The sequence below is a fragment of the Staurois parvus genome, unplaced genomic scaffold (assembly GCF_062004578.1).
Source record: "Staurois parvus isolate SC_StPar_1 unplaced genomic scaffold, SC_StPar_1.0 ptg000631l, whole genome shotgun sequence".
In the NCBI taxonomy this organism is placed as follows: domain Eukaryota; kingdom Metazoa; phylum Chordata; class Amphibia; order Anura; family Ranidae; genus Staurois; species Staurois parvus.
Window position 1 is genome coordinate 508,465 of NW_028318427.1, and position 21,755 is coordinate 530,219.

Consider the following 21,755-nt stretch of genomic DNA (forward strand, 5'->3'; position numbering starts at 1 on the left):
TGTATACATTGATTGCAAACCTCCGTGTATAATTATAAGCCTTTTACTTTTGGCTTCATATTCAATATTCATATGCAATATTTACATTGAAAGGTCTTTATGCACAATAGGAGTTTTTTTTAAAGAAGAATTCCAGGCAAAAATTGTATTTTCCCACTGCATGGGTTACAGGCTTATTTGTGTCTAGGGGTTTGGAGAGCAGAGATATACTTACCTAATCTGCCGATCCACCGAGAGCAAGACCAGTCCCCGCCGTTCCTGTCCCCCTACAAGCTACTGGTCCTGTGAATGGGCTGTTCCTGACATCATCACGCCCATAGACCGGTTCCGAACATGAAGATGGCAGAACAGTCCACCGCTGGACATAGGGGAGTGCAGTTTTCTGGAGGATTGGATGATGGGGTGTGTATAGCTTTTCCCTGAGTCCCTGGACAAAACAAGCAGTTAAGCCATGCCCCACTGAATGGGAAAAAAAAGTATAACAGGAGTTCTGCTTTAACAATTACACATTGTTTTGGGTATATGGTGATTAGTGCCTCTTGTTTATTATGTCTTTATTGCTGTCTGTGTCCCCTGTAGGGAGATTCACCTTCTCTCTTTGTGCTGATGACAAGTGAAAGTAAAAAAAAAAGTCCCACATTTTGGGTTGTCCCTAGAACAGCAGTAGAGGGGAAATCATACAACAGGCTAACTAGTTCTGGTAGTCCTGATAGCAACCAGGATTTCCTTCTCTTTGGAGGGATTTTACTCACTTCCTGTTGTGGCTATGGGACAGGGAGTGAAGAGAAATTTATCCAATGGGACACAGATGGCAAAAAAAAAATGGCAGAAAGTACCATATAACCTTGCTTTACTCTATCCAAAATTCACCCCATTCACATAAACATATGTGCACAGTCAAAAAAGTTAAAAAAAATGTGTGCAGCATGTTTTTTTTTTTAACAGACATTGAAAAAAAAATTCACAGAGCCTGACTGAAATAGATTTTGGTTTTTATTATAGATAATGCAGCTAAATTACCATTCCAAATGCTAATGAATAAATACCCACAATGCACCCCTCCAACCAATAAATAAATAAGTCATCAGTAATATTAAAGAATAGTCATCAGAACCATAAACATCTTGTTTAATCACAGAAATAAACCGACCCACCCCTATAACACTGTTCAGAAATATAGCAGCTTGCTCTTTATTACACACTCAAACCTCAGCCGGCTCTCTTGCTTTCACGCTATCTTCTTCTAGGTTGGGCTCCGGCAGCAGGGCATGCTGGGAGTATTGTACAGTCTGGGGGGGGGAAAATCACATAAATTGGCTAGCCCCTGTGTTAATACTCAAAATGTTTCCTAAAGCAGCAAATATCTCATTTGTGAGTTTGTCTCCACAATCCATGTCCCCTATAGGTATTTGAGTCCCCATTGCTTTCTCCCAGTGCAATATCTGAAAGCAAATGGAAGATTCTGATTGCTTGCTAGGGGCAAAATGGTCTGTTTGAAACAATTGTGTCAGATGGCAAAAAAACAAGGCCCTTATTTCTGAAAACTGGACAAGCATCAATAAAAATCTGGCGAGGATTCACAGATTCCTTGTTTTAATTGTGATCAAAAATTCTAACTGTGCGTTATTTAGAGGGATAGTCCCTCTCTAAAAACTTTGTACTAATTGCCTACCAAAAACACTGCACTAAATATTTCATCCACTATTTTAGCTTTTCTCAACCTTTTTACCCCAGATGAACCCTTCAGGTGTTCAGGTTTTGGGAAACCCTTACTAAAACCAATTCATTGGGGGTCAATGGAAAAAATGTCCCTTGAATTGGTGGCCAATGGGAAGAATGTCCCACTTACAATGGTAATCAGAATGCCACCTTTACAGAGAGCTACAAACATCATTTGTGTCATATTGCTAGCTCTGCCAAGTTGTGTTGGCCCCAGAACTATGGAAGCACCATCAAAAGGGAGGTCAATCAGTCTCAGCTCAAAAAAACCCTAGCAACCTCTGGGGGAACCCTGGTTGAGAGGTGCTACTATAAGGTATTAAATGTATTATTTTGAAAAGCTAATATCACTAGTGATGGGGATCTTGTTTGTGGTGTCAAAGGACAAGCTGGAAACTCTAGCTGTTCACTGAGCAAGCAAACTAAATGGCCTGTTATCCTACGCACCTGCTGAGCCAAACCTCCAGCTCCTGGGAAGTCATTCATTTAGTTGGCAGTATTACTACCACCATTAAATATACCAGCTTCCTACTTAGGGCTTGTTGGTTGCAGACACAGGTGGCCACCAGCATTCTAGCAATCAACGACACATCCTTGGCCCAATTCAGCTACCGGCCAAGAGATTCCCCAGTTGAGGGATGAATGTGAACAAGGGGTCCGTGGATGCTGGCTGACATTGTTGACCAACTATTGTTGTGGCTTCAGTCAGTATCCTCACCTTTTGTTTACATTAATCTATTGACTTGGGAAACTTCTGGCTGGGGCCAGGGATGCTGGCATCCAAGCAACCAATGGGCCCTGAGCAGGAGCTCAATTGATTGCATTGGCTTTAATTTGGTTCATATTACCACTAGAAATTTACAAACTTATTGCAAACTTTCAGGTGCGTTCACTAAATGCTATAGTGAGCAGTAAAAACAGAAGTTCTAATCCTTCCCCACTCTACCTAAGACTAAAAAAATGAATATTTTGGATGGATATACACTTTAAAGGCCAACCCTACCTTGCTATTTAGGTTTTAGAATATGGTGGACTAATTCACCCACCAGTTTCGTTAGTGGAGAAATCTCACCAGTAGCCTCCCCCAAAGATATCAGCATGCAATTGAAATTGCACTACACAGAGATACAATATTAGTTTTGAGTGAAGTAGACCTTCAAGGGCCCGTTTACAAGTTTGCATTTTAATGCACATCAACACAAGTATACAGGTTAGCTATAGTTTTGAATGATAATAGTTCACACTTACACTATATGTTCATGATTGTCCATTATTTGGTGCATTGATACATGGTACAGGGCCTATTGATGACAATGGCAGTGCATGAAAATGCATGATTTTTGATAATACTGGAAATTGCACATGGAGAGGTGAATCCAGCCCAAATATGACTGGTCTCCACTGGCAATGCCAATAACCCTAGTTCGTTCTCAGCTGTCAAACAACATCTCCGCACTCATCCTGTTTTCTACTCATCTAGCATTCAGTTCCATATAATGTCATTACAGGCTAATATGAGCTTTAATTTGCTGTAATTCCTTCTGTCTATTTCTTGTGTGCCCCCACCATCCCCCTACATCATGTCTGACCTAAATGTATCAAGTGCTGATGAAAATATTCCAAAAATATCTCCATATTAGGGTTAGCAGAAGAACCAATTTATTATATTGTCAGCAATGTGTCCCAACTGGGTAGTTTAAAGTGAGGACATTTTAAATGAAACCAGGAAACAGGCCTATGAGGAATCTTAAATTACAAAGATTGTTGTTGTTCACAGCAACCAATCAGATGTTCTCTTTCATTTTTCTAGTGCAATGATGGAGGACAGAAGGATGATTTTGGTTGCCTGGTATTCCTAAGTGGTCTGGGGCCTGCTACTTCATTTGAAACTACACGTCTTAATGTACCCTGCTATCCCATGGTTGTCATTGCTTGCCAGGATTTGTAGCTCTATGGAACCACAAACTAATTGATGATTTTCTTAAATCTTATAAGAACCCACTGAGTTTATTATAGAACCTAACAATACTTTGTTTCTGGTCTAAGGCTGGCCATAGACGGGTCGTTTATCGGCCGAATTTTCGGCCAATAAACGAAAAATCAGTCGTTGCTGGCCGTTTTTCATGGATTTTCCAGCATGACCGATAAAAGTAAACGAGAAGATCCACGAAAAACGGCCGACGGGCTGGCCCCACTAACAGAGTGAATATCGGACGATTTTTCGTGCGGACAAAAATTTGGCCGATAACCGACCCGTCTATGGCCTGCATTAGTTTCGAAACTGATCGAAAGATATTTCTCTACCTGACATTGCTTTTGGTGCCATGCAGTCTAGCCTCCGAAAAGCCATTGCTTTTCAACATGGCCCCCATTAAAAGGTGATGGTTTCTTCGGTCAGGTTGTATGCAGGCAATAGCAGTGATAGGCAGGGTTTATAGGCCAATCAAGTGCTGGGGCATGTAAACAGATAATGTACTTTCTAACTGAAACCTGAAATCCTCTTCAAAGGCTAACTCTGCTCAAAAAATGTATATATGAGTTATAGATCAATGCTGGTGAATTAAATCACTCATTGGCTTTTTCTATACTACTCCAGGAGTGACAACATCTCTTTGCTCCAAAGGTTTCATTCATCCTGATGCATTTTACATAGACCTCCCTTGACTTGAGTACTGTAAGTGAGAAGATGTGAGAACCATGGAGACCTCTCCACAAGAACCCTAAAAGAAGATAAAGTGTTAATTAATTTAACCTGCTGGAACCTATCGAAAGCAAAACCTGTATCAGTCTTGGCTGCCTATAGATAGTAAGTGTCAAGACACAAGGTTTTTGCTGGATTTAGTGTTGCGGTGCATTACCACACATATTTTCATGCATCGCTGTAAGACAGTCCATTCGTATTTCCTATGCTGCCAATGTACCACAATGCAGGTTTGAATGGAACTTCTGCACTTATTTCGATGCAGCGCATCACAATTCACAGATGGGTCACATCTATGCATTATGGTGTTCTAAAATGCACCTGCATTATTGTGCACTGGCAAGGTGAGTTGAGGTGTCATTGAAGATCAATGACACAGCAACACACCACATCTATTGTTGTGTGCTATCCAGGGGCGGACTGACCATTTGGAAACTCGGGCACTGCCCGAGGGCCCGGGGTCAGTAGGGGGCCCCATGAGATGCCCTTGGTACCTTTTTCATAGGCTTTTTTGAGTTTGGGCAAGGACACGGGGCCCCATGAACCTCTATTGCTCAGGGGCCCCATGAGTTGTCAGTCCGCCCCTGGTGCTATCATGCCTTGTAGTAAGTGGTACAGCAAGTGTTTACTGCATGTAACTGCAATGTAAGAGTATAAATCGAACCTAAAGGATCTACTGTTTGTTAATGAGTGTTTTACTAAGGGAAAAAAGTTATCTAAGTTTCTACTCTTGGCTGAAAGGGTTGTATTTCTTCCAGCTAACCTGTATCTTAAAACAGTGCAAGTCCTTCCATAACAATTATGAAAAATTCCTCTCCTTTTATGATTGTGATGGAAAAATGGGGCAGATATTAAATAAGGATGGGGACAATTGTGCTGACTGTATGTGTGACCTAATCACTGACACCAATGGAACCTTAAGGTGATACTAAATCCAGGACCCTGCCTTCACTATATCTGGTCTCCCACAGTACACAGAACATGGAAATGCAATTATTTTAGTAACTATAAACTGCTAAATACCTATTCTCATCAGCAGTTAGAGCAGTCTTGTGACCTCAGCAGAGCACTGGTTAAAGCTTGTAGGAGGAGTTTTCTTTCTGCTCTAGGAGGATGTGAAACCCCCTGACCCTCTGTCTGGACAGTGCTGATTGGCCTGTGCTGATCACACGCACTCTCCCAAGAAAAAAAAAACCTCTCTAGCAATTCACACAAAACTGAGCATGTGCATGTGACTACAGATTCAGTCTGTATCAGGTGGTCATTTCAACAAGAGGAGGGGCAGAGAAGAAAGGATCAAACAGCCTTTTTACACAATGCAGAGGATTAACCCCTTAGGTTCCACAGTGAGTATAACAAGCATGCTTTACTGCATATACAGACTGATTTTACTGTTGTGGGTTTAGTAACACTTCAAAAATCGTTAGTGGTTTTTACATTATTGCAATTGGCTTTGAATGGTCACGAACAAAATCGTTCAATGCACAGAATATGTTTTCCATACCACCAGCCGATTACTAGAGAAGTGAATGGCTGTAGTTTTTTGGGTTTGTGCCCCAGAATTGAGCCATAACATGCATAGTGTGGTCCTTAAATGATGCATTAAGCTGCTAGAAACAAAAATTGGCAGCTGTGTGGAAATACATTTTAAGTTTTTAATACCTATCTGCCTACCCACTGTACATCATGACATCAGTTGCCATGGCCAGTAGAGATGCCAAGCTGACCAGCTTCACAAAGGAGATATTTTGCTGCTCCTGGACTTTGCACACATGCCCTTCCCGAATAAACCAACATTCATTAAATTATCTAGCATATAAAAATACAACCCTCTTTATCCTAATTCCATGAGCTGCAATTTATTCTATAGAAAGGTTAGTGCTATATGCAGGAGAAAATAGCCAAATAGAATGCAAACCAGATCAAATCTCACTAGAAGGTCACCTTAATTCAACAAAATAATGCAACAGAATGCACTAACATTTTACGCTTTTGGCCAGACCAGGAGCTATGTCATGTTGTCAAGGCTAAGCATGTAAACTTCAGCTTTAAGAGGACCTGTTGTTCCCATACAGAGCTGGTAGCCATTTTGTGTGTTAAAACTACTCCTTGAGTTTCATTCTAGTGAACTGATAGGCTGTATATTTGGAAATACTGGGCCAGCCAGCCAACAAAATAGCTACCCCTTTCTGGGCAGTTGCACATCAACATATGAAGGTCACCTTGTATCGCTGGGGGTCAACAAATGTTTTGCGTTTTTATTAACAGATACAAGTCCTAATTCACCAAGCTGCAATACTGCTTAACAAAATCAACCTTTCCCTCTGTCCACACCACCAAAATGCTGCTCCATTCAAGAAAAATCCTCTGATGAAGTCTGCTGGAAAATTCAACACCTCTGGGAGTGTCAACCTCTTCCATCCCCTGCAGTACTCAGTGATTCCTCCCATCACTACTCGTCCTGTGTCATGGGGAACAAGGTGATCAACACTCCAGAAAGTGTTGATTTTCCAGTGAACTTCATCTGAGGATTTCTCGTGAACAGACCAACAAGAAAGATATTTTGTCTCTTCGTTTAAAGCCTGTTTTGGATTTTTTTTATAATAGGGTTGGTTAAAGATTTGCAAAATAGGCTTTAAAGTCTATCTGAACTCAAATGCTTTAACAAATAGGCTTGCTACAATATCATACGATAATACTGGATGAAAGTTAACTTTAGCATGCCGTACACACCTATTAAAGTGCCTTAAATGCTATTGCAGCTTGACGTATCAGGGCCACTGAGTTTGATACTGTATATAAAGCTGAAGCAATGGGAAAAAGAAGATGGCCATAGCAAGCAATGGAATTTCAGCTTTATTTCAGATACTGTTAAAATCTGGCTGGTTGCAAGAGGAACACCTCCATTTTTCTTTGCTGTGATTTGCAGAATAAACCCCTCACCTCCATTCCATTCACTCTATAACTCTACTTCACACATTTCACTCATGTCTTAAGTTTTTCTGGCCTCCATTTTGCCTTTACAATGGGCTATAAGTCTGATAATTTACCTATTTTCCCTTTTATTTTGTGACACTTGAAATGCCACAGCAAATATTTGGCTATCTCCTTTCCTTTATTTCTCAGCCGAACGGTTTTCCACATCCTTAATTCATAGCTGAAAAATACCCCATGAAACTCCTAGTTTACCCCTATTTTACCCCATAACACCCAAGATGGCACCTGTATTACTTAGAACAAGGGAGAGGGGATTGGGGAACGGAGCGGACGGGGAAGAGGATGGGAGATAAAAAAGCACTGTGGTGGATGGGAAAAAAGCAGAAGAGAAGAGTTGGTATGAGAAAAGACAAGATGGCCAACAAAGAAATGGAAACCAAACTAGAAAAGTGAAGAGGGTAACTTTACAAAAGGATGTTGAAAAATTATGGCGAAAGAAGAGGGAAATATGGAAAGGAGCAAAGGAAGAAAAGAACAAAACATAAAAGGAAGACATTGAAAACATAAGACATAAAAATGAGTCCAAATCAGAACTGAAGAAACTAGACTTTAGAAAGTGTCAAGGGCACAGAGAAGTCTTGGTGGATTGAGCTGTCCTTCAGTTGCCCCGCAGGTGCCGTAAGGATAATTCAGTTACCCCAATCATTATCATGGTGCTGAGCTGCGATGATAATAACCACTGTGAGGATGGTACACAAGACCATGGCAGCGATCCCAATGGCCAGGCTGATGAAGGAAAAATTCCGAGCTTCACGAGAGGCAATTTCTGCTGACATGATGTCTCCTCGAGCCAGAGCTGTCCTGACCTGTGGAACCACAAAGAAAAGTTATACTCCAATCATGTAATTTGTGATAATCTAATTTGTGATAAAACCTTGCTACTACCGAAGAGGTCACTAAGGTTTTCTCAGAAGCCCATCCTACTAGCTGCCCCCCTGGATCCTGTCCCCTAACAACTACTACGGTCACCCTCTTCTTCCATCCTATGCTCCCTCACTCACATCTTCAATCTCTCCCTCTCTAACGGTGCCTTCCCCTCCCCTCTAAAGCATGCACACATCACTCCCATACTTAAAAAGCCCTCCCTGGATCCCAGCAACATGAACAACTTAAGAACCATCTCCCTGCTGCCATTTACCTCTAAACTCCAAGAACGCTTAGTCTACAATCTCCTGAGCTCCTACCTCACTGACAACAACCTTCTTGACCCTTTACAGTCTGGCTTTCGCTCACTACACTCCACTGAAACTGCCCTACTAAAACTCACTAATGATCTACTAACTGCTAACACCAATGGCCACTACTCCATATTCTTGCTACTTGACCTCTCTGCAGCTTTTGATACGGTTGACCATCCCCTCCTCCTCAAAAAACTCCACTCTCTTGGCCTCCGAGACTCTGCTCTCTCCTGGTTCCCCTTTTACCTATTCCTATTCCACTTCCTCTTTCTGTAGGGGTCCCTCAAGGTTCCGTCCTTGGACCCCTACTGTTCTCCATCTACACCTCCTCCCTTGGTCATTTGATAAACTCCCATGGCTTTAAGTACCATCTCTATGCTGATGACACAAATCTATCTTTCTACCCCTCACCTCACCCCTTCAGTCTCCTCTCGCATTACTAACCTACTAAGCAACATATCGGCATGGATGTCACTCCACTTCCTCAAACTCAATCTTTCCAAAACTGAGCACTTAGTATACCCTCCAGCCCATGCCCCCTCCCCCGCCTTCTCCATCAAAATCAATAATACAACCATCAGTCCCTCCCCTCATGCCAGGGTACTAGGTGTAATCCTAGACTCCCATCTGTCCTTTCAGTCCCAAATCCAATCGCTGTCTAAATCTTGTAGACTTCACCTCCACAACATCTCCAAGATACGCCCGTTCCTAACCTCGGAAACTACTAAGCAACTTATTCACTCCCTTGTTATATCACGCCTCGACTATTGTAACTCCCTCCTCACTGGCCTGCCTCATCGCAGGCTATCCCCTCTTCAGTCTATCATGAATGCTGCTGCCAGACTCATCCACCTTACTAACCGTTCTGTATAAGCCACCCCTCTCTGCCAAACCCTCCACTGGCTTCCCGTTGCCCAACGAATAAAATTCAAAACATTAACAATAACATATAAAGCCATTTATAACTCTGCCACAAATTATATCACCGATCTTGTCTCCAAATATCACCCAAATCGTACTCTCCGCTCCTCGCACAACCTTCTGCTCTCTAGCTCCCTTGTCTCCTCCTCCCATGCTCGTCTCCAGGACTTCTCCAGAGCTTCCCCCATCCTCTGGAATTCTCTACCCCAATTTATCAGACTATCGCCTACTCTGCTCACTTTTAGGCGATCTCTGAAATACTATCTCTTCGGGGAAGCCTATCCTGCCGTCAACTAATAATGGAATCTTCTACTCTTCCTACCAGTCCATCTCCCACAGTTACTAGCTTTTGTACCACTAGCCCCTCCCTCCTAGATTGTAAGCTCCTATCCCTCTTGTATTGAACTGTATTGTTGCTGTATTGTCTCCCGTTATATTATAAAGCACTGAGCAAACTGTTGGCACTATATAAATCCTATATAATAATAATATAATAATAAAGCAAGAGCCTAGGTGGTTCAGCATCTTTGCCCTTCTGAGCTCATATGGGCCAAAAAAACATATAACTGCTCAATGCACTGACTGTACACTGCTGTGTTGAGTAAGAACATGAAACATTGCATGAGGCCATCTTTTTTCCTTTGTATCATGTGTACCCTAATTTGTTATAAGAACAACTCCCTTAAGGAAATTAGGCCTCTTGTCTACATATACACAAAGGGAGTCCATATTTATTTTAGTGGTTGGAAGCATTGTACACATTTCTACTAGAAAGACTGGTGGCCTGGGAGGAGGACAAATATGAACTTTATTAAATTACTTGGACCAAATAGACCACTTTAAGACCTTGGCAAATCTTACCTCATACCTAAGATAATTCTAGGGTCATTGTTGCTTCCACCATCCTACCAAACCCCCATTAACTTTTCTTTATTTCCTTTTCTCTCCTGTATGTATGCTTCCTTATTCCTGCCTCCCATTTCTTCTGCTCCCTCAGTGCTCCTTTACAGAATCCATTATCCTTCCTGGGATACCTAAATACAAGAATGCTCCTTTCTTCTACTTTTCGTCTGTTCCTTTAGTCCTGTGGGTTCATATATATATTTCAAATGGACAAACACAATTACAAAGAATTCCTATAGAATGAAGTGATACTTGCAAACCTGATTTCTCAGTCAAAATCCTGTTTGCGGAAGTTTTCTCCCTCACGCTGCTTTTACCAATTTATTATTGGATTTAATCATATATCTATTTGTAGATGATTGCTCAACTTGATATCTATACTTCTCCGGAAAGTGAAATACTGGGATCTGGTCATTGTTCACTTTCCTTTGCTTGATGGTCTATGTAAAACTTTTTCTGTATTCTTTAGGTATTATTTCTTTAATTGAATGCAATAACTCATTTGGGCATCTAGATGTGGTGAAGACAACTTGCTGAAGTTCAAACCGTTGGAGAGTACAGGGAGCTGAGTACTTTCATGTTAAAGCGCTAGGCCAATTTCCAAGCACAAGCACTAGCATGAGCAGCAGGCAGGTAAGTCCACCATACCATGAAATAGAATTGTCTACGTTCCTGGTGGCAGCCTTTACTTTGCTTAAATGATTATCTTTGAAAATACCGTCCAGACTTGATTTCTATTACTTTCAATGTGGATGTTGCAAGTTAAAAGAGTGAAGGCAACAGACATTATGGACATTATATACTAGTGACCCCTGCATGCTGTGTATGAGCTCAAGTTTTAGGCCTCTCCCAATGTTGGTGCAATTTTGCCACATCCATTATTTTGCCATGGCATGCATAGCATACCGCTATGAGCTACACCCAATGCCCTGCCCCCTACTCCACCCCCATTCTCAGGAATTATGATATCCAATAAGGTATGTATAGGCCAGGGGCGGACTGACAATTAATGGGGCCCCCGGGCAATAGGTGATCATGGGGCCCCTGTGTCCTCGCCCACACTCAAATCACACCCAGAAAAGCCTATGAAAAGTACCAGGAACATCTCATGGGGCCCCCTACTGACCCCGGGCCCTCGGGCAGTGCCCGAGTTCCTCAATGATTAGTCTGCCCCTGGTATAGGCTCACCTCTGAAACAGAGATTCCTTTTTTACAGAAGGCACAGTGACTCCTAACTTGATCTCCTGGCACCATTTATAATGTTAGATCCTCTCCTGGTTACTAACCAGAAGGAAAGATAATTGCAATTATCAGAAGAGCAAGGCATCTGTTCAAGTTGTCTTCCCTTGACATATGTCTGAGTCTAAAAGGCGGGACTTAAAGCAGAACTAAACTCTCTCAATCAATATGAATTATCTTAATCCTTATGCTGCTAGCATTAGTAAATTAGACAAGAAGGTAAATTATATTTACTTGTTTTAAACTTGTTTTTTACATTCAGTTGCTTCCTGGTTTCTGGTCTAGGTCAAAATGATGTCATACATCTCAAGAGTCTTCACAGGCATTTTTTTCCTTCATCTGGAGGAAGGAGGGGCTTCTCAGCTAAGCACATGCACCTGCCTGCATGCCTGAGCTAAGGGCAGATGGATTCCAGGAAGTAAATGCTACATGAATCATCTGACCTTACTCAAGATGATTGCAGCTAGAAATGCTAGGGTGGGGGACATGGATTAGCGAGTTTGCTTTCAATATTAAATATGACATTTCAGTTGTTGGTGCTCTGACACAGTTTAGTTCCGCTTTCAGCTGACCATACACTAGTAGAATTATGGTTGAAAATTTACATTTTTTCAATTTTCCTTTGATTTTCTTATGGTTAGTGGGGCCAAATGAACATTTATTTTCAAGTGATGAGAAAATTCAAAGGGGCACGATGGAAAATTTTTCTAGAGCGAACGAAATTCTAACTGTGAATGTGGTTTTTGTTGGGGACAATGTATATATATGAAACCTGTTTAATATGTAGGAAGGGGTTATGTTAGGATTCTCCTTTAACAGTGGCCACTCCCCTTTGGAGGTGTGCCACGGGGTTGGTTTAATTAGTGGCGGGAGGAGCCAAACTTGGAACATCTTGGGATGTTGGCAGTGTAAGGAGAAAGTTGTGCCTCTTAACAGGAGAGCTCCCCCCGGAGCCTGGGGGAAGCAATGAGGACCAGTGAAGGCCTATGGCCCGTATTGTGAAGAGCAGCGTGCCTGAACTGTAAGTAGCACCACTGCAGCCCTCCTGAAATCAATGGGATAGTTCTAAAAAGTAAAACAGAAATAGGAAAGTTCTATTATTGCACAATAATGCCAAACTTTGGACTTGTGTGTCTAATTGCACTGAAGAAATGCCAATGTATGGATTGTTGTAACCTGGTAACCCTTTTAAGAAATTCAGTAAAGTTCAAGCAAAGACAATCATTGCCTCATCATTGTCTTCGTTGAGGAAGAGTGTATTTATTGAATGTCATGGGTCATAATAAACCAGGGTTTCTAAACCAGGGTTCCAGAGGAGAAAGTGGACTGCACCTGCCTAAAAGGTGCTAAAAGGACATCAGAGATTTTTCTGTAGAATAAGGTTGTATAGCCATCAGAACCTGGTCTACCAGATTTAAGGCTTTTAATTGCCAGGTAGGGTTCAGGGAGGAGAGGTTTTGTTCTGGGATAGTGGAAAGTCGGATGTCTTGGAAAAACTCCTCCACCATTTTCCATGGGAAAGGGGCCAGGAGATGTATAACATTAAGTCTTGGTCCACACTACTGATACCTGAAAGTCATGCGACTTGCAGTGTGACTTTGCCAGGCAACTTGATTACTACTTTGAAGCAACTCTGAATCAACTTTCAGGGAATGGTTGGGTGATCTTCCTGTAATGTCGGATCCAAATCACATCAATATAGATGAGGATCCGACTTGGAGGTGACTTCCATTGAAGTCTATGGGCACAAGTCAGATAGAAGTCGCCTTGAAGTAGTACAGGAACCTTTTCTAAAGTCGGAGCGACTTCAGTAGTGTTAATTAGGATGGCTCTCATTGACTAACATGGGATTTCACATGTCATGCGACTTGGGGTCTCACAAGTTGGATTCCAAGTTGCGGCAGTGTGAACCGAGCCTTAGAGATGTGGTGTCTCAATTCTGCTAAGACATCAATAGGGTTGTTGGTAAGAACGTGATGCCTAGTTCTTAGTGCTATGGGTTTGGGTTACTGTGCAATGTAGTGCAAACATTTAACATGGTGCTAGGCTTGTTACTATGTACAGTGGGGATCGAAAGTTTGGGCACCCCAGCTAAAAATTTGTATTAATGTGCATAAAGAAGCCAAGGAAAGATGGAAAAATCTCCAAAAGGCATCAAATTACAGATTAGACATTCTTATAATATGTCAACAAAAGTTAGATTTTATTTCCATCATTTACACTTTCAAAATAACAGAAAACAAAAAAATGGCGTCTGCAAACGTTTGGGCACCCTGCAGAATTTATAGCATGCACTGCCCCCTTTGCAAAGCTGAGACCTGCCAGTGTCATGGATTGTTCTCAATCATCGTCTGGGAAGACCAGATGATGTCAATCTCAAAGGTTTTAAATGCCCAGACTCATCTGACCTTGCCCCAACAATCAGCACCATGGGTTCTTCTAAGCAGTTGTCTAGAAAACTGAAACTGAAAATAGTTGACGCTCACAAAGCTGGAGAAGGCTATAAGAAGATAGCAAAGCGTTTTCAGATGTCAATATCCTCTGTTCGGAATGTAATTAAGAAATGGCAGTCATCTGGAACAGTGGAAGTTAAAGCAAGATCTGGAAGACCAAGAAAAATATCAGACAGAACAGCTCGCAGGATTGTGAGAAAAACAATTCAAAACCCACGTTTGACTGCACGATCCCTCCAGAAAGGTCTGGCAGACACTGGAGTTGTGGTACACTATTCCACTATAAAGAGATACTTGTACAAATATGGTCTTCATGGAAGAGTCATCAGAAGAAAACCTCTTCTACATCCTCACCACAAAAATCATCGTTTGAACTTTGCAAATGAACATATAGAGAAGCCTGATGCATTTTGGAAACAAGTTCTGTGGACCGATGAGGTTAAAATTGAACTTTTTGGCCGGAATGAGCAAAGGTACGTTTGGAGAAGAAGGGGCACAGAATTTAATGAAAAGAACCTCTGTCCAACTGTTAAGCATGGGGTTGGATCAATCATGCTTTGGGGTTGTGTTGCAGCCAGTGGCACAGGGAACATCTCACGAGTAGAAGTAAAAATGGATTCAATAAAATTTCAGCAAATTTTGGATGGTAACTTGATGCCATCTGTGAAAAAGCTGAAGTTAAAGAGAGGATGGCTTCTACAAATGGATAATGATCCTAAACACACCTCGAAATCCACGGGGGATTACATCAAGAGGTGTAAACTGAAGGTTTTGCCATGGCCTTCACAATCTCCTGACCTCAACATAATTGAAAATCTATGGATAGACCTTAAAAGAGCAGTGCGTGACAGACAGCCCAGAAATCTCAAGGAACTGGAAGACTTTTGTAAGGAAGAATGGGCAAAGATACCTCAAACAAGAATTGAAAGACTCTTGGCTGGCTACAAAAAGCGTTTACAAGCTGTGATACTTGCCAAAGGGGGCAGTACAAGATATTAACTCTGCAGGGTGCCCAAACTTTTGCACACGCCATTTTTTTTTTTCTGTTATTTTGAAAGTGTAAATGATGGAAATAAAATCTAACTTTTGTTGACATATTATAAGAATGTCTAATCTGTAATTTGATGCCTTTTGGAGATTTTTCCATCTTTCCTTGGCTTCTTTATGCACATTAATACAAATTTTTAGCTGGGGTGCCCAAACTTTCGATCCCCACTGTATGTAGAGTTTTTGCTTTGGTCAGCGTAGCTGCCTCTGTACCATGTCGGGAAGACAGTTGTGGGGAGTGGGGTTGGGGTTGACCTTCTGAGCCAGAGTGACCTGCTTCTTCTCCGATTCAAGTTCCTTCCTGTGTTTGTCCCTCTGACATCATCAGCGGGAAGCAATTTGTATCAGATGGCCTCTTGTGACTGTTTTGTATGCCCCTGACTGTGCACTGTTCAGTTATTCTGACAGCCGTGGGTGCTGGCTGTCAGAATACAATAGCCGTAGTAAGAGATTATTTCATTTACACTGTTTAGCAGGGATGGAAGAATCTATTAGATTTCTCTCATTCAGCCTGGTGGAGGAGAAAGTCAAGAGGAGCCTCATTCCTCTATGATCTCCTCGGTCACAGAGAGGCAGGATCTGATTGGATTCTGGCATCCCATGTGACTTTGGCAGCCATCTTGGGTCAGGAAGAGTCTATTTAAGATACTAGATCCCGAGTGGTGTGTGCCTTTTGCATGTGAACAAGAGTAGGGACAAGTCTCCCGTCTGTCACGGGCAGTGCTTAGCATCAGGGAGAGGTTCCAGATGAGCAGGGAAAGTGCAGGGAAACGCCATCCTTCCTGGAAGCTTCCCCACTTGGATACGGACTGATCAAGCCCCATTCCACTCCTCGAGACAGATGCTGTTGACACACCTGAGACCTACTGCTGTTTCTCAATACAGTACATCCTGTGAGTGCGCCCAGTGCGGGTTTTTGTGCATTACTGAACTTTTATTTCAATACAGTTCTGTTTTCTACAACTGGACTCGGACTCTATTTACTGCTGCCGCATCGCGCTGCACCTACCCACAAGCTCATGTGTATGGCTAGCCTTAAAGTGGAACTAAACTATCTCAATCATGATGAACTAATATTAATCCTTATGCTGCTAGCATTAGCAAATAGATAATAATAATAAAATAATAATCATCTACCCTTACGCAAGATGGCCGCAGCTAGAAATGCCCGCAGAGGTGTTTTTCAAAGTGATATATCAAAAAAATAAAGCACGGAGACATGGATGGATGGGGAATTTGCTTTGAGTATTAAAAATGAGTTACATAGTGTTTTCAGTTAGTGGTGCTCATTTTGTGGCTACTGACGTGTTTCGTCCTGTGATCAGTGACTTAAGTTTTTTCCAATGATTAAGTCACCGATCATGTAACAGCTTGCTATGGGGGCACCCGCTGCTCCATGTGTCTATTCACACACTGAGCCGTGGCTTGGCCTGGCCTGGCCCCCTCTCTCTTCTCATTGACTCACTGTCTGTGATTGACAGCAGTGGGAGCCAATAGCTCCTGCTGCTTTCTCAGCCAGTGAGGAGAGGGAGTCCCGGGATAGCTGAAACTCCAGTACACATCGCTTAAAATAGCTAAGTATTTTCCAAGTGCATCAATACAAAAGGTTGTACAGTTTGTTTTCTTTAAAAAGCAGCAACAGCCTGAGTACAAAAACCTGTCCTCTGCCAGCATGTTTCAGGGAAGGACCCTTGCTCTGTGTGTGTAAGGAATGGTTTATTTGCAGAGGTCAGACATGCCCTCTGCTGAGCCAGACCTAAAGTTCTCCAATCAGAAGGGAAAATAATCTTTTCTGATCGCAGTGCTATAGGTCTACCTCAGCAGGGGGTGTGTTGGACCTCTTCAGAGAGACCACTGCTTCCACACAGAGAGCAAGGGTTCTTCTCTACAGCTACGTATAACTCCAAACCCAAAACATGTACCACAATACCAAAATCTATATCTCCATTCAAGATACTTAAAGCGGAGTTCCAGCGCAAATGTAAAAAAATAAAAGTTAGCAGCTACAAAAACTGTCCACTCACCACACAGTGTCCCCCGCTTCCCCCCCCGCAGCCTGTTTCATTGGCTGCTGCTGGCATCTTCATTGTGGGCACCTGGCTGTGACAGCTTGGGGCTTCACAGCCGCGCCCACTGCGCATGCGTGAGTAGCGCCGCGCTTTCTGAATGGTCCCATAGTCTTCTGGGACCTGTCACGTGTCCCAGAAGACTGCAGGGAGGGAGAGGGGAGGACAACTTCCATTTCCGATCGCCCAGGTGATCGCAGCCAAAGTGGAAGCAGGTACTTGTCAATTTTGGGTACCCGCTCCCCAAAGGTGCCAATACTTAACAGGGAGCGGGGAACCAGTCCTTAAAGTGGAACTTTCCCTCTTGGGTGGCATTCCACTTTAAAGAGTTTTAAACACACATGATCTGTTAATAGCAATGCAACTGATTCCAACATTGTTTGCAACAAAGGAGGTGTGCAATAAAGGGGTCCAAGCAACAGAATTACTAATGATCTCATCTAATATTCTCTATGTAACTGGAAGCCAATCATTCCCTTTTTTTAATGGAGAAATGTTTTAATGCACGCTGCACTGTGCTGTCAGCCAAGGCCAGGAGAAGGTCTCAGTGGGTCCAGGTTTGAAACTGAACAAATCTTTCCCAGCCTAATTCTCAGAAAATAGGTCCAGGAACTCCCCCCTCCTGAGTCACCCTTGTCTCCGCCCCCTACCCACCTCTGAGCACCATCCTTTGTTTCCATCCCCTACCCACCTCCGAGCACCATCCTTTGTTTCCATCTCCTACCTACCTCCGAGCACCATCCTTTGTTTCCATCTCCTACCCACCTCTGAGCACCATCCTTTGTTTCCATCTCCTACCCACCTCTGAGCACCATCCTTTGTTTCCATCCCCTACCCACCTCCGAGCACCATCCTTTGTTTCCATCTCCTACCTACCTCTGAGCACCATCCTTTTATTTCCATCCCCTACCCACCTCCGAGCACCATTCTTTGATTCCATCTCCTACCCACCTTCGAGCACCATTCTTTGATTCCATCTCCTACCCACCTACGAGCACCATTCTTTGATTCCACCCCCTACAAACCTCCAAGTACCACCCCTTTTAGAAAATACAGAACCAAGTATCATTTTGAGGTGCTAGGTGATTTGTACAGAATTGGTTAGTAATAACAAGAGAAGCAGTAAAATTTATGCCCTGTAGCTAGCAACAATAGATTCCCCAACAACAATATATCCCCTAGCAACAATAGATCCCCCAGCAACAACAGACCTCCCCAGCAACAATAGACCCCCGTCAACAGCAATACAGTATATCTCCCAGCAGCCAGCAACAATAGACCCCTCACTCAACAGTAGACCAGCAACAATTGACCCCCTAGCAACATAAGACCCCCCCCCCCCAGTAACAATAGACCTCCCAATCAACAATAGACCCCTCCATGCAACAACAGACCCCCCAGCAACAACAGACTTCCCTAGCAACAATAGATCCCCCAATAATTCATAGACCCCCAACAACAACAATACCAGTAGATCTTCCAGCATCAATAGACTTTCCAGCAGCCAGCAACAATAGACCCCCTAGCAACATAAGATCCCCCAGCAACAATAGAACAATAGACCTCCCAATCAACATAGACCCCTCCATGCAAAAATAGATCCCCCAAGGAACAATAAACCCCCACAGCAACAACAGATCTCCCTAGCAACAATAGATCCCCCGAGAAACAATACGCCCCCAACAACAACAATACAGTAGATCTCCCAGCAGCCAGCATCAATAGACCCTCCAGTAGCCAGCAACAATAGACCCCTCACTTAACAGTAGACCAGCAACAATTGACCCCCTAGCAACATAAGACCCCCCAGCAACAATAGACCTCCCAATCAACAATAGACTCCTCCCTGCAACAATAGATCTTCCTAGCAACAATAGATCCCCCCAGCAACAACAGACCTCCCTAGTAACAATAGATCCATCAAAAAACAATAGACCCCCAACAACAACAATACAGTAGATCTCCCAGCAGCCAGCATCAATAGACCCTCCTACAGCCAGCAACAATAGATCCCTCCCTCAACAGTAGACTGGAAACAATTGACCCCCTAGCAACATAAGACAACCCCCACACCATTAGATCCCTCTAGCAACAATAGATGCATTCCCACTGCAAAAAAAGTCCTGCTTCTTAGTAAGAGATATTCCTGAATATGGCTCAAAGTACATCAAGGGAAATGTTGAATATACAGTTACTCTATTTATTGTGCTTTTGGAATTTTGTTTTCAGGATTGGATGAAGTGAGGGTTATACCAATCAGAAAAATTTGCTAAAAAAAAAAATCACAGTGGCTCAGTGAGTAACATGCCTGCCTTGCAACACTTGGGTCCTTGCTTTGAATTCTGACTAGGGCATTATTTGCATGGAGTTTGCATGTACTCCCTGTGCTTGCATGGATTTCCTTTGTGTTTTTCCCACATTCCCAAAGACAGGCTGGTAAGTTACTTGGCTCTAGTATGTGTATGTATGTGAGATAAGGACACTAGATTGTAACCTCTTGAGGGCAGGGACTGTGAATGTGTTATATATAAAGCACTGAGTGAAATTGATGGCCCTAAATAAATGCCTGTAGTGTGAATAATAATAAAAATAATAATAATAATAAAACAAATAAGTTCATTTTGAATATTGTTCTTAGCTGTTTGAGAATGACACCAGAAGCTGTCTGCCCGTGGGTCCAGTCCTCTGTGTTAAATGTTGAAGGGAAGTGGCCCAGACTGAGCAGCTGTGGCATTTGCCAAAGGGGATGAGGAGCCGTGGGCAGCTCAGTTTTTATCATGTCTGATTTCATAAAACAGGAAATCACACAGCAGAATGTGCATATCCTTCACACGCTACCAACTGCCAACGCTAAAGTGAGTCAGCAGTACCACCAGTTGATAGCGCTCCTTGATTCAGTAAAGTTAGGGCCACAAATGTTACATTCCTGTCCTTCTCATATTGGTTTAAAGCAATAATCTGCTGAAAAAAAACCTACCAATATATAGTGCTACCCCCTGAGGAGCCCCTGTGTTTTGGGTCCCCCTATTTCCTTCATGGCCAGGCAACACACATTTTCAGCAAACACACGAAGTCAAGAATCCAGTCCATGGGCTTGTTTTTGTTGTTTTATTTAGTGGAAAACAACTTGGATAGGGTGTGGGGGTTATGGGATGCCAAACTTGATGAGGGAGAATGAATTGAGGACAAACGTCCTGCATTTATGTACAAAAGAGGATGGATCCTGAATATTACTCCAGCCGGAGTGGTATATGTCCCGTTAGGGATCTGTAGCAAAGTTACTTCAGTAGCACTATGACTTAGGGTCCCCTTGGCTGAACTCTCATGAAGGAAATACCATCCCACCTGGCTGCTTTGCAAGTGTCCCAGAGCAAGGGATTACGTTAGCTGTGACACTGTCCCCGTGAAAGCATGCTGGATATTGAATCTGGCAGCCTTCTCCCTTACAGGCCCTGGGGGAGTAGAGGTACTTACACTGTCCCTTGTATCCTGCAGTTTTGCATAAGACTGCTTGTTGAGGCCTTTTAGCTGTGCTAGTCTTCCATGCTGAGGAGGGTACCCTCTGGATAGGACTAGTGGTGCAATTTGCTCTGTCTAAATTTCCTCTCCTTCCTCCTCCTCAGCTCCAGCCTGGAGGCAGAGGTCCCCTCCCAGGCCTCACGATCCTCAACACTCCATCTCCCAACCAAGCACCAGACTCCCTTGCTGGCCAGGCTCTCTCATATTTATGGACCATCTGCCATGTCACTGCCTGGAATTGGTCAGATTCCATGAATATGCAGATCTTGGTCTCCAACCCTCCGCTCACTAGCTTCTAGAATCTTCATGAAGACTCCAGAACAGGGGGAGGTGCCAGAGACCTGACCTGTAGAGCCCTCCAGCCTGACCAAAAAATAAACCCAAACAGGCATGCTCACTTCACTACTGTGAACCAACTAAATATAAGGTTCTAGCACCCTTAGAGGGTGCTACAAATACATGGAGTAGAACTTGGGGTAAATTTGATCATTACTAGGCAGATCCTCAGATCTATTAAAATCCTTTTTTTATGCAGGTTCAGGACAACTCTAATCCTTGTAGAAGCACTACCCCCTGTAGTGGCTGCTGGTAAAACTTGGTTCTTCCCTAAAAGTACAGAAGCTGCCCACCACCGCAAGTATCAGTCCATTCACACCAGCTCCAATAACACAGTCCAGGGGATGTCTTTTAAGATTTATTTCTTGAAGCAGTTTATACAGGAGAGGGGTTAGGGCATGAGATACTCCAAATGCTCTGTAACATCAACAAGAGGACAATCTTCTCCTTAAATAACTGTGAATATTGAACAGTCTAAGACCTCACAGCTTAAGACCATGCAGCAGCTTTCTGAGCAGTCTAAGGCCTCACAGCTGGGGACCATGAGGCAAGTCTCTTTGGCATCTGGTTACTTTGTGCCAATGCACAACTATCTGGTAGCCAATGCGATTTCCAGAACACTGCATAGCCCCCGGAATCCATTAGGGTCTTTACAGCTGCCACCCTCCAGCGTCAT

General features: G+C 43.0%; 1 protein-coding gene across 1 annotated transcript in view; it reads right to left on the bottom strand.

Annotated features, from left to right (window-relative positions):
* Nucleotides 1-975: 975 nt before the first annotated feature.
* Nucleotides 976-21,755, bottom strand: part of PRRT1 (proline rich transmembrane protein 1) — a 47,949-nt gene continuing 27,169 nt past the window's right edge. The window contains exon 4 of the mRNA XM_089693397.1: nt 976-8,223. Coding sequence (XP_089549523.1) covers nt 8,047-8,223 — 177 coding nt within the window. The 3' untranslated portion in view covers nt 976-8,046. The remainder of the gene's footprint in view (nt 8,224-21,755) is intronic.